Consider the following 14,121-nt stretch of genomic DNA (forward strand, 5'->3'; position numbering starts at 1 on the left):
CAGTACCAGGTGTGTCTGACGGGAGGATCTGGGACCGGCGAGTTCAAATTCTTGAAGCCTATCTTCCCCAGTATTCTGAGCCAGGACCTTAGGAATAAGTCAGAGGGAAATCCAACCTTCCGGAATAGTGTAGGTATCTGAAACTTTCCTGTGCACTTTTCCATTAGTTTTGTCTCCTTCACCTTTCTGTTTCTTTTTTTAATCCAGTAGTAATTTTAATTGTACTTCCCCCCTCGTTTTTCCATAGTAAATTTACTCTTTGTTTTGTTGGCCTGATTATTCTATGATTATTTTTCAATTATTGTAGTATTGACAGAAATTCTGTATTAGAAAATTAATATTTCTGTTTAAAATTTTTATACTCATTCCTAAAAGATAATATGAAAAGGAAATACTCATTCCTAAAGGATAATATGAAAAGGATAATATTGTAGTATTGACAGAAATTCTATATCAGAAAATTAATATTTCTGTTTAAAATTTTTATACTAATTCCTAAAGGATAATAACCCCTCAGAATAAACAATTCTAATTTTCAAGTTATTTTACTAACTATATGTCACTACTTAAGAATGTCTGATTCTTGGGGTGCCTGGGTGGCTCAGTTGATTAAGCATCTGACTTTTGATCTCAGCTCAGGCTTTGATCTCAGAGTCATGAGTTCAAGCCCCATGCTGGGCTCCGTGCTGGGTGTGGAGCCTACTAAAAAAAAAAAAGAATGTCTATTTCCTTTTTACATACTTCATTTTTAAATTACTGGAAGCCTTTTAGGTTTTATTAGTAACACACTGATGACTTTTGCATAACTCCTTAGGTGTCTGGGGTGGAATCAATTTGTATTTACCCATGTCCAGTTTTTCCAAGCTCTTTTTGGATTTTTGTTTTACAAATAGACAGCAGTGTGTATGTTTTCATGCAATTTATTTCAAAAAGTCACACTTGGAAGCATTAGATTTTCATTCTGAAATACATATGTCACATCATGAAAAGATATCTTTATCATGCATTCTTTCTCAGAAATTCATGTTGAAAAAAACATATGGGTTCTTACATGTAACTTATGATCCTGATAAGAGTCCTAGACAGATTTTACTGATACCCAGATTGTATTTAAGGTGTTCCTGTATACTCTAACAGCTCTGATTGCAGAGTAATTCTCAAGTGACTTCCAGGTTCTAGGCCTAGAGGAGCTTTTGATGGCACAACATGTCTGTATCTACTTGCCTTTGGATGATGACATTGTACTTGTTGTTAAGGGATTTGAAAGAAACTACATTGTATAATTAATATTAGTTAACCAAGGAAAACTTATTAAAGGATATGTTGGTGAGGGTGTTGAATGATTTGAAGAAATAATCAGCTCTGTTGTCAGGACTCCTCTATCTCCAGGAAGCCTCTTAATTTTGCAGATGCTATAGAATGGTATGGTTGGCAGAATAATGGCCCCCTAAAGGCATCTACATCCTAACTTCTGGAACCTGTAAAATGTTAAGCTATATTGTAAAGAGGAATTAAGCTTCAGATGGAATTAAGGTTGTTAATTAGTTAATCTGAAATTAGAGAGGATATCCCAGATGCTCTGTGTGGGCCTGATTCATCAGCTGAAAGGCCTTAAGATCAGATCTGAGTTTTCCCTGAGATGAAAAAGAAATTCTGCCCGTGGGCAGGGGCTTCAGCTTGTGCCCCAGAGTCTCAGCCAGCCCTTTAACTGCCTGTCCTAAGATACTGGACTTGCCTAGCCAGCTCCCACAATGAGTAATCACTTCCTTGCAACAAATCTCTCATTATATATCTCCTGGTTGTGTTTTCCCGGTTGAACCTCAAATGATACAGGTTTTGGTACGTGGAAGTGGAGTACGGCTGTAACAAATAACTAAAATCATAGAAGTTGTTTTGAAACTGGAAGGTAGGTAGTAGAGGCTGGAAGAATTTTGAAAAGCATGATGGAAAAAGCCTAGATTGCTTTGGATAGTAGAAATATGCATATTAACAACTCTGCTATCAAAGTCTCAGAAGGAATTAAGGAGCATGGTGGAGAAAACATATGTTGCCATATAGGATACCTAAATCAGGGTGCCTGGGTGGCTCAGTAGGTTAAGTGTCTGACTCTTGATTTTGGCTCAGGTCATAACCTCAGGGTTGTGAGATCAAGCCCCACATCTGGCTCCATGCTGCTTAAGACTCTCTCTCTCCCTGTCCCCCCACCCCTTATTCTCCAGTGCTGGCACTCTCTCTCTTTTTCCAAAAAAAAAAACCCCAACAAAACAAAAACCTAAACCATTGTAAAGAGAATGCTGGTAGAATTATGGATGTTAAAGTCACTGATGGTGAGGGATCAGACAGAAATCAGGTGCAGCCCGGTTTCTTCTTGCTGCTTATAATGTGAGAGGAATGAGATAGATGGAGGGAAGAACTGTTAAGCTCTTAAATGGGACTAGAACTTGGCAATGTGGTAACTTCTTTGACTATTCAGATTGCACACAGGGCTCAAATTAGGAAAGTATGTTCTATATCGAAAGCCAAGGGGTCATAAGACAACCTTTTACTAGTGCTTTGAAAGGATTAAAAGATAAGAGCATTCAGTCACACAGCAGGTTCTTTAAAGAGGTTAGGCGTGTGATTCATGGAAATCCCAGCCATCCCAGCAGAAGTCAGGAACAGACGAGATTACCCAGGAAAGAACTGTGAAGCCACCTATTGTCAAGGAGAGAGAAGCCCTGTGACATACACAGGGACTCAAAAAGTTCTTGAGAATGTTATACCAGCAGAAGTATTAGCAGCTTGAACTGAAGGGACACAGAGAATGATATAAAAGAAACCCATTGTACTGCACAATTCTATAAGCAAGAAATGATTGAAAAATTACTTAGCCAAAAACACATGCTACTCTCTCATGAAAAAGGAAGGATGGCTCATAAGACAGAGCCTGGAGCCCAGAGAGTAGAAGTCCAAACCCAGGCCTAGAAAGGAAATAGAGTTTTCCTGGATGGATTTCTACATTTCTTGGGGAATATGACTATTTCTATTTTCCATTTTCTGTTTTTGAACTGGAATGGCTAATAACTGTTATCCTATGCCTGTCCCATCATGATACAGTTTGGAGAGCAGATAATTTGTTTAGTTTCACAGGTCCACAGATGGAGAGGAATTGTGCCCAGGATGGGTAGTACCTAGAGTCTCACCCATACCTAATTTAGATGATGTAGATGGTGAAGTTTTGAGTTTTTGAGTTGATGAAATTTAGGTGAAATTATGGACTGAGTTGATACTGTAATGAGATGAGATCTTTGGGAACCTTGAGTGTGTATATATATATATATATATATATATATATATATATACATTTTTTTTAGGTGGGATGGATGTAAATCTTTGGGGGCCAGAGAATAATGGCCCCACAAAGTATCAGTGTCTTAATCTCTGGAACTGTGTCATTTGTTATATGGCAAAGAGGAATTGGAGTTGCTGATAGAAAAAAGGTTGACAATCAGATGACCTTAAAATAAAGAGTTACCCTAGATTATCCTGGTTGGTCCAATGTAACCACAAGAGCCCTTAATGAGAGGTGGTAGAAGCAGAAGAGTCAGTGTCAAGAGTGATGTTTTACAAAAGATTCCACCAGCCTTTACTGACTTTGAAGATAGAAGGGAGCCTCCAGGGAAGGAATGCAGGCATTCTTAGAAGCTAGAAAGGCAAAAATAAATTCTCCATTAGGGCCTCCAGAAAGGAATGCAGCCCCACCTTAAATGTAGCCCAGTGAGACCCATTTTAGACTTCTAACCTCTAGAGCTATAAGATAATAAACTTGTGTTTTTAAGCCACGAAGTTTGTCGTAATTTATTACAGCAGTGATTGGAAACAAATACAAATGGCTTCTAAAAAAACCATTTCTAAACCATTTTTCTTTGCCTTCCCCTACTCTAGACCAAAATATTCACGTTTCCATAATCTCTTGCAGGTAGGAGTATTCTAGTACTCAGCTATTGCTAGTGATTTAAAAATGCAGTTGGGGCATTGTGCTTAAGGGAAATTTTTTCTGTCCTTTTTTTTTTTTAGCTTTTTCTTTTTCCTTTTAAAATTGAAGTGTAGGGGCGCCTGGGTGGCTCAGTCATTAAGCATCTGCCTTCAGCTCAGGTCATGATCCCAAGGTCCTGGGATCGAGCCCCGCAGCAGGCTCCCTGCTCAGCCGGAAGCCTGCTTCTCCCTCTCCCTCTCCCCCTGCTTGTGTTCCCTCTCTGGCCGTGTCTTTCTCTGTCAAATAAATAAATAAAATCTTTAAAAAAAATAAAATTGAAGTGTAGTTGATACACAATGTTAAATTAGTTTCAGGTGTACAACATAGTGATTTAACAACTCTGTACATTATGCTTTACTCATCCCAAGTGTACTTACCATCTGTCACCTTACAACACTATTACAATACCATATTCCACTATATTCCCTATGCTGTACCTTTCATCCCCATGAATTATACATTCCATAACTGGAAGCTTGTATCTCCCACTCCCCACTCTTCTTCACCCCTTCTGCTCATTCCCCCATCCCTTCTGTCTGGCAAACACTAGTTTGTTCCCTATATTTGAGTCTCTTCTTGTTTCTGGTTTTTTTGTTGTTGTTGTTTATTCAGGGTTGGAGTTTTTTTTAGAGTCTACGTGTAAGTGAAATCATATGGTATTTGTCTCTGTCTGACTTATTTCACTTAGCTTAATACCCCTAGGTCCATCCATGTTGTTGCAAATGGTGAAATCTCATTCTTTTTTATGGCTGAATAATATTCCATTGTATATTTATACCATTGTATATTTATTTATACCACATCTTCTTTTTTTTTTTTTTAAGATTTTATTTATTTATTCATGAGAGACAGAGAGAGAGGCAGAGGGAGAAGCAGGCTCCCAAGGAGCAGAGAGCCCGATGCGGGACTCGATCCCAGGACCCTGGGATCATGACCTGAGCCGAAGGCAGACGCTTAACCATCTGAGCCACCCAGGCGCCCTATACCACATCTTCTTTATCCATTCAACTATTGATGGACTGTTAGGTTGCTTCCATACCTTGGCTAATGTAAATAATGCTGCAGTAAATATAGAGGTGCATGTATCTTTTCAAATTAGTGTTTTTGTTTTCTTTGGGTAAATAACCAATGTGTAATTACTGGATTGTATGGTATTTCCTTTTTTAAGTTTTTATTTATTTATTCAAGAGAGGGTGTGTGCACAATTGGGGGGAGGGGCAGAGGAAGAGGGAGAAGCAGACTCCCCACTGAGTGCAGAGCCTCACGCAAGGCTTGATCCCAGGCCCCTGACATCATGACCTGAGCTGAAGTCAGACACTTAACGGACTGAGCTGCCCAGGTGCCCCTGTATGGTATTTCTATTTTTAATTTTTCGGGGAAACACCGTACTGTTTTCCACAGTGGTTGCACCAAGTTACATTCCTACCAATAGTGCAGGAGAGTTCCCTTTTCTCCACATCCTTGTCAACACTTGCTATTTCTTGTCTTTTTGATACTAACCATTCTGAGAGGTATAAGGTGATATCTCATTGTGGTTTTGGTTTGCCTTTCCCTGATGATTGGTGATGTTGAGCATCTTTTCATGTGTGTGTTGGACATCTGTATGTCTTCTTTGAAAAAAATGTTGAGGTCCTCTGCCTATTTTTTAATTGGATTATTTGTTTTTTGGTGTTGAGTTGTATGTTGTTTTTTTTGAGAGAAAGAAAAAGGAAGAAAGAAAGAGAGAGAGAAAGAAAGAGAAAGAAAGAAAGAAAAAGAGAGAGGATGCAAGCACAGGTACGAGAACCTGACCCAGGGCTCCATCCCACAACCCTGAGATCATGACCTGAGCTGAAACCAAGAGTCAGAAGCTTAACCAACTGAGCCACCCAAGTGCCCCGAGTTGTATAAGTTCTTTATGTATTTTATTTTATTTTATTTATTTATTTTTTAAAGATTTTTTTTATTTATTTGACAGAGAGAGACACAGCGAGAGAGGGAACACGAGCAGGGGGAGTGGGAGAGGGAGAAGCAGGCTTCCCGCGGAGCAGGGAGCCCGATGCGGGGCTCGATCCCAGGACCCTGGGATCACGACCTGAGCCGAAGGCAGACGCTTAACTGACTGAGCCACCCAGGTGCCCCTCTTTATGTATTTTAAATATTAACCCCTTATTGGATATACCGTTCGCAAGTATCTTCTCCCATTTAGTAGGCTGCCTTTTTTGTTGTTGATGATGGTTTCCTTTGCTGTGCAAAAGCTTTTAATTTGGGTATGATTAAGGCAAATATTTTTCAAAGGGCTAATCTGAAGTGACATGTTCCTGGGGTCTTTTGCTCATTTCCCTTTATCATAACCAGCATGGGTACTGGGGAGTAAGTCTTGAGTTGAAGCAGCCAGCTTGCAACCATGAGGTGAATACCCTGATCTACTGTGGCTGACTTTATATTTTTATTCAGTCATTTTTCATTATTGCTAATACAAACATACACAAATAACTGAACTTTCAAAGGAATATTCCTGGCTAGTAGCAACCCAAAAGTTGAGTTGTGAAGAATAGAATGAGAGGTGAACTGATAAGTTACTCTTCAAACCTGCAGGAGTGGGGTGCTGACAGAATGACTATAATGTTTATGAAGTAATCCAGAACTGATTTCCTTCTCAGGCAGGGAAGTAGCAGGGCCAAAAATTTTACTTATTAAAATAAATTGCCAAAATATGTGTCCTGAAAATCTTCCTGAGCATATCATCAATCTTCATGTTTTGGTAGAATATGCCCGGTGGAATGATCAGAAATTCCTAACAATCTTCTCAATATACACAGATGTGTGTTTTGTAACAAGCTCAGAGACCCCCATGTGTCAGTATCCATTATTCCTTTCCCATATTACTTCACACATTTTTATTGGTAAAGGGTGGAATTTGAAACCATCTCCAAAGGATGAATTCTTACGTCTTTCTTGGATTGACCTGGCATGCCTTGAAAAGAACATTACTTCCAATTGATCAGCATAGTCATGAAAAAGCAATAAAAATCTTGCATGATGCACGAACGGTAATGCCTCAAGCAATTTTAGAACTCCACAGCTGCACCCAGAGCGTTTGTGTATCTGTGTGTGTTTGTATATGTGTGCATTTGAATGTGTGTGGGAGGGAGTGGCTTTAGTAGATGGTGGAGATACGCTGCATGCACAGATATATAGCAGAATAACATTGCTTTTCCACATTATAAAGGTATTTTTCCTTTAATGCATAAATATATGAAACAAATCTGACATTAATAACATATTCTAAAAGAGATCATATTTGCAAACTAAAGGGATTTTCTCTTTGTAAATTTAACAATGCCAGCATTATTGGATCTAGATGTTTGATAGCCTTCTTGTGCTTGAAGGAGCATCCCAGGAAAGGGAACTATACCGTAGGTACGGTCATTTTTTCCCCCAGTGAGATCAGGAAACAATAAAGTTGACATCAGGATGTGACAGGGCTGGGATTAGGGTGAGGTCAAGTTGTGCAAGTGTAGGGTTAGAGCCTTTCTTTATTTAACATTTGGATATTTTGTTCATAATGTATTGTTTTCATGAAGTTTGATTTTTTTTAGAATATTGCATTAAACATATCTATCTTTAATTCTAAGTTTTGGGAAGACCCATTAATTTTGCTTCTGAGACACTTGCCTTACCTTTGTCCTGGTCCTATTGGTTGTTTCCAATTTGCAAGTTCAAGTGGCCGTTGCAGCACTATGATGCCGTCACAACTGGAATCTGAGCACCAAAATCTGAATCAAGTCCTCCTCCACTCTGCATATGGGATAGCAGCAGCAACCGTAGAAGAATACAAAGGTATCCCATGAGATCCAATGAACTGGAGTCCTGCAGACTGGGAAGAGAAGAGCACCTCTATGGCTATGATTAACCAGGCAATTTGTTTTTCTTCCAGGTGGCATGCAGCTGTGTGAAAAATATGGTATCTATTAGGTCGATTAAATTTGCTAATAATGTTGAGAATTTTGCATTTATGTTCATGAGGGATATTGATCTATATATTTTTTTCATGTTATACTCTTATCAGGTTTAGTTTCAGGATTATACTGGTCTCATAACATGATTTGGCAATTGTTTCCTCCTTTCTATTATGAAAGAGTTTGTGTAAGATATTTATTATTTCTTCTTTATGTAGTTGGTAGAATTTATGACAGAAGACACCTGTGGCTAACATTTTCTTTGTGGAAGAAATTTGAATTGCAAAATAAATTGCTTAAATAGATATCCTACAATTCCAGTTTTCTGTTTCTTCTTGTGTCAGTTGGTAACATGTTTTTAAAACAATTTGCCCATTTTATCTAAGATGTTAAATGTATTGACATGAAGTTATTGATAATATTCCTTTATCATCTTTCCAATATATTTAAGATCTGTAGTGATGCCTCTCTTTCATTCTGGATATTGGTAAAATACATTTTCTCTCCTTTTGTTTTTATCAGTATTGCTTTATCAGTATCAATTTTATTAATCTTTTTTTTTAAAAAAACAATCTTTTTCTTTGTCATTTTCCTATTTCTGTTTTCTGTTTCATTGATTTCTACTTTTACATTTTTCTTTCTTTTTTCTATACCTATTTCAGGTTTAGTTTTCTCTTTTTCTATTTTCTCTGAAGGTTTGGATCATTGACACTAGACTTTTTTTTTGTATAGATTAAAATACATAAATATTTAAATTAAAGCTATACATTTCTTTCTATGCATTACTCTAGCTGCATTTCATGAATTTTGATACAAGGTGGTTTTTTACCATTCAGTTTGAATTTACTTATAATTTCTAAAATTTTATTTTGTTAGTCACTTTACAAGTACATCATTAGTTTTTGATGTAGTGTTCCATGATTCATTGTTTGCGTATAACACCCAGTGCTCCATGCAATACATGCCCTCCTTAACACCCATCACCGGGCTAACCCATCCCTCCACCCCCCTTCCCTCTAAAACTCTCAGTTTGTTTCTCGGAGTCCATAGTCTCTCATGGTTCATTTCCCCCTCCAATTCCTGCCCCCTTCATTTTTCCCTTCCTTCTCCTAATGTCCTCCATGCTATTCCTATGTTCCACAAATAAGTGAAACCATATGATAATTGACTTTCTCTGCTTGACTTATTTCACAGCATAATCTCCTCTAGTCCCATCCGTGTTGATGTGATAGTTGCGTATTCATCCTTTCTGATGGCTGAGTAATATTCCATTGTATATATGGACCACATCTTCTTATTTTTTTTTTTTAAGATTTTTATTTATTTATTTGAGAGAGAGAGAGAGAGCATGAGAGGGGGAGGGTCAGAGGGAGAAGCAGACTCCCTGCTGAGCAGGGAGCCCAATGCAGGACTCGATCCCGGGACTCCAGGATCATGACCTGAGCCGAAGGCAGTCACTCAACCAACTGAGCCACCCAGGCACCCGTGGACCACATCTTCTTTATCCATTCGTCTGTTGAAGGGCATCTCGGCTCTTTGCATGGTTTGGCTATTATGGACTTTGCTGCTATGAACATTGGGGTGCATATGGCCCTTCTTTTCACTGCATCTGTGTCTTTGGGGTAAATACCCAGTAGTGCAATTGCTGGATCATAGGGTAGCTCTATTTTTAATTTTTTGAGGAACCGCCACACTGTTTTCCAAAGTGGCTGTACCAACTTGAATTCCCACCAACAGTGTAAAAGGGTTCCCCTTTCTCCACAACCTCTCCAACATTTGTTTCTTGCCTTGTCAATTTTTGCCATTCTAACTGGTGTAAGGTGGTATCTCAGTGTGATTTTGATTTGAGTTTCCCTGATGGCTAATGATGATGAACATTTTTTTCATGTGTCTGTTAGCCATTTGTATGTCTTCTTTTGAGAAGTGTCTGTTCATGTCTTCTGCCCATTTATTGACTTGATTATTTGGTTTTTGCCCTGTTGATTTCTTATTTGATCTATTGGTTAACTGGAAGTATGTTGCTTCATTTCCAAATATCCAGAGATAACATTTTTCATATTCAAAATAACTCTTTTTTGGTCTAAGAACATACTCTGTATGATTTCAGTCCTTTAAAATTTATTGGGTTTTGTTGTTAGCCAACATATGGATTATCTTGATGAGTTTCTCATGTGTACTTGAAATGAATGTGTGTGTAGTATTCTACGAATATCAATTAAAACAAGTTTCTTGATAATTTTGTTTAAATTTTCATATTCTTACCATTTTTTTCCTACTTGTTCTATCAATTACTGAGATAAAATGTTAAATTCTTAAATTATGATTGTGAATTGGTCTATTTCTCCCTTCAGGTGTAGCACTTTTTTAAATTTCATGTATTTTGAAGCTCTGTTATTAGATGTGCACATAGGTAAGATTATTTTATCTTCTTGGTGAATTGACAATAATTATTATGAAGCATCCCTTTTAGTCTCTAGTAATACTGTTAATCTGATAATAACATCACCCCATATTTCTTAGGCTTAGGGTTCATTTGATATCTTTTTTCCTCCTTTTACTTTCTCATCCTATCTTTATATTTTAAATACGTCTTATGTAAACTAAGAGAGTTGGATTTTGTTTTTTATCCATTCTGGTCATATCCATTCTGGTCATTCATGCCTATTAATTGGAGAGTTTGTTCCATTTATATTTAATATAATTATTTATAGGATTGTGTCTATGACAATTTTTAAAAAGATTTTATTTTTAAAGTAATCTCTACATCCAATGTGGGGCTCAAACTCACAGCCCCAAAATCAAGAGTCACATGCTCCACCAACATGGTCCAGCCAGGGACCCCTATTGTAATTTTTTGGTACCATCTATTTTCATTCCTTTGTCTCTTGTTTACTGGATTTGGGTTTTGTTTGTTTGTTTTTGCTTGTGTGTGTGGGTTTTTTTGTATTTCATTTTATACACTAAATTGACTTTTTACCCATAACATTTTTGGAGTATTTCATCAAGGATAAGAATACACAGCCTTTATTAACACAGTCTACCTTAAATTAGTATTATGTCACTTCACCAACAATGTGGAAAAACTTCCTATTATGTAATCCTCATCTTTTTCCATCATGACACAGAAGATCAGCACAAGACATAGGAGAGGTATTTAAGAATTCATATGGTGAAGAACCTCTATGAATAGAATCAAATTGGAAAGTATTTGAAAAATACCTTAATATGTAATGTATAAAAGATATTCCATACTAGAGAGAAATATAATGAGGATAATCAATGTGAGAAAAACTTCAGCCAGATTTCAAATTTAAATGTGCACAAAAGAACTCATACTGAAGAGAAAAGCTATGAATTCAGTGGATGTAAGAAGTAGTAATTAATCATTCATCTGTTAAAACACACACAGGATCACACACTGACACAAACCCTATGAATCTAAGGACAGTAGAGAGCCCTTCAGCTGTTCTTTGTATTGTAGGACTCACATGAAAATACACTTTGGAAAATAATATGAAAACTATGGGAAAGCCATTATTCATTCTTCATCCATTGCTGTACATTTAAAACTCACGGTGGAGATAAGCCTTATTTCATATAATGTGAAAAATGTGAAAAAAAAAACCTTCCATTTTTTTCATCTCTTAGAAAAATGTGGAAAATCTCACTGAAGAGAAATACTATGAACATAAGAAATGTGGAACAATCTTCAATTGTCCCTCATCCTTTCGGCGTGTGTGAGAACTCATATTGAAAATATCTCCTTTTGACTGTAGAAGGGTATGAAAAAGCCTTTATTTCTTCTACATCCTTTATTGTACATGTAAGATTCACATTGAGGTGAAGCCTTTCAAATATAAGAAATATAGGAAAACCTTCACTTATTCCTGAAAGCTTACTCTACAAGTGAGAAAACATATCAAAAAGGATCTCTATACATATAAATGTGGGAAAGGCTACAGTTTCCCCTCTCCCTTTAGTAACCATAAGCACTGGAGACAGGCCTTATAATTGTAAACAATGTGACAAATCCTTTCACTTTTCATATTTTACTGTACATGTGATCATGCACACTGGAAGAGAAACACTGTGGATATATGAAATGCAGTAACTTCTGCTTTCTCATCTCTTAGGTAATGAGAACTCATACTAGAGAGAAGTCATATTGATATCTGGAGTGTAAGAAAGTCTTAACTTGTATCTAATTCCTTCAAAGGCTTGTGAAAATTCACATTGGAGAGAAAGCATACAAGTGTAAGAAATGTGGGAAAATGTATTTCCTAACACTTCAGTGCTTATTTGATAACATACACACTGAAGAGGAACCATATAAATTTAAAGAATGTGGAAAAGCTTTCACATCTTTCTCAATCTTTTGTCAGGTAGTGAGAACTCATACTGTGATATAGGCCTGTGAGGAATGTGGAAAATCCTTTAGTTTACCTTCATGCTTCAAAGACATGGGAAAAGTCACATTGGAGAGAAACCCAATGAATGTAATCAATGTGGGAAAGCCTTCAGGTGCATCGAATCTTTTATTATGCATAAGGAAATTCACACTGGAGGAGAAATCTTTAAAATGTTGTAAATATGGAATTGCTTTATCAGTGTCTCATCTTGGAAGTGATTCCTAGCTCATAATTTCTACTTTGTATTTTTTTTTTTTTTTAAGATTTTATTTATTTATTTGACAGAAAGAGACACAGCAAGAGCAGGAACACAAGCAGGGGGAGTGGGAGAGGGAGAAGCAGGCTTCCCGCCGAGCAGGGAGCCTGATGTGGGACTCGATCCCAGGACCCTGGGATCATGACCTGAGCCGAAGGCAGACGCTTAACGACTGAGCCACCTAGGCGCCCCTCTACTTTGTATTTTCTAATATAAGCCTTTATGATATAACCATTGCTCCCAATGTCCTTATAGCTGTATCATACAATTCTGATAGTTATTATCATTATGGTTCATTAATATGTATTGTATCATTTCCGTTGTGAAGTCTCCTTAGACTTAAGTAAAGTGTTTTTTAGTATATAAGTGTATTTGAAATTAGTTTTGTTACTGTTTCTAATTAATTCCCATTCCATATGTAATGCATGTGGTCACTGTGATATTGACTCTGGTACTTGTTGGGATAAGTTATTGATCTTTACTATTGAGAGATCTGCAGCATTTTTATAGCTAATGTAGTATACAACCAGTTGTTTTGGTCAATAAGTAGTTGATGTAAGTAAAAAATGTGCAAAAAGGATGGTTTCATTAGACTTGGTAATTTCATCTTTTGTGCTTTGGTCCTCCAAGTTGGACACAATACTTCAAGTTGAAGAGAGAGCCCTTGCAACCATGAGAGTGAAAGCTAGGTGTAATGATGATTGTGCTGGATTGTGTTAAATGAGACTTAGAACCACATTTTCCAGACTCTTCTCTGCTATACGGTTGGACAAGAGGAACTTGCATGAGATTTGGAATGCAAAATGAAGAAGAAGCCATTAACCTCAAAAGGATGTGGAAGTAGCAGATTGACAGATCTAAAACTATTCAGGAGTTCCAAACTTCAAGCTTGACTTCCTAACTATTGGCTTTGTTGAACATCAGCCCTGAGCCAATCACTAAGCACATAACTTCAATTCCCTCAGAGGTGGCAGCTTCCACAAACATCTCCATGAGCTCACCCTTCATAGTCCTACTTTGGTGGCTAGATGTGCACAGCTGTTTGAATTTCCTACGCAGTAAAACCTGCCAATTCTCACTGCTGTTTCAGGTCATCATGATTAGAGACTTTTTCCAATCCTCTGATTCCTTCTTCTGTGAAAAGTGTAATTTCTGTAGTGAGCACATAGTTCAAAAACAATATAAACAAATGAGTAACTTTGTTCCCCTTTTGCATTGTTAAGTGGCTACTCGATCCCTGTACTGCCTGTTTCTGAACTCTTGAGAAATAAACACCTTGCTAATTTGTGGGTCATGTGAGAATTTTATGTCACTCAAAACTGAATAAAATCCTAAATGATAAACATGTATGTGTTAAGTTAAAAACAATCAATCAATGTAATTCATCATATTAACAACATAAAGGAGAACATTTATGTGATCACCTCAATGCATAGGAAGTCTTTGAAAAATTCAGAATGCACTTTGTGAAAATTTTCAACACTCTAGAGGATGGGAACA

At 37.2% G+C, this 14,121-nt stretch overlaps 1 protein-coding gene across 2 annotated transcripts in view; it reads left to right on the forward strand.

The window, feature by feature from the left end:
* LOC118016736 (protocadherin beta-6-like) overlaps nucleotides 1-13,904 on the forward strand; it is a 31,524-nt gene extending 17,620 nt beyond the window's left edge. The window contains exons 3-5 of one of the 2 annotated variants that reach the window (XM_035014328.1): nucleotides 10-129; nucleotides 11,605-11,736; nucleotides 13,252-13,904. In XM_035014328.1, the coding sequence (XP_034870219.1) occupies nucleotides 10-129; nucleotides 11,605-11,697 (213 nt within the window). In that variant the 3' untranslated portion in view covers nucleotides 11,698-11,736; nucleotides 13,252-13,904. Of the gene's footprint in view, nucleotides 1-9; nucleotides 130-11,604; nucleotides 12,609-13,251 lie in introns of those variants that run through there. The other variant, XM_035014327.1, reaches the window with a different exon arrangement.
* Nucleotides 13,905-14,121: the final 217 nt, after the last annotated feature.

The sequence above is a fragment of the Mirounga leonina genome, unplaced genomic scaffold (assembly GCF_011800145.1).
Source record: "Mirounga leonina isolate KUSES-001 unplaced genomic scaffold, KU_Mleo_1.0 Mir_168, whole genome shotgun sequence".
NCBI classification, from domain to species: Eukaryota; Metazoa; Chordata; class Mammalia; order Carnivora; family Phocidae; genus Mirounga; species Mirounga leonina.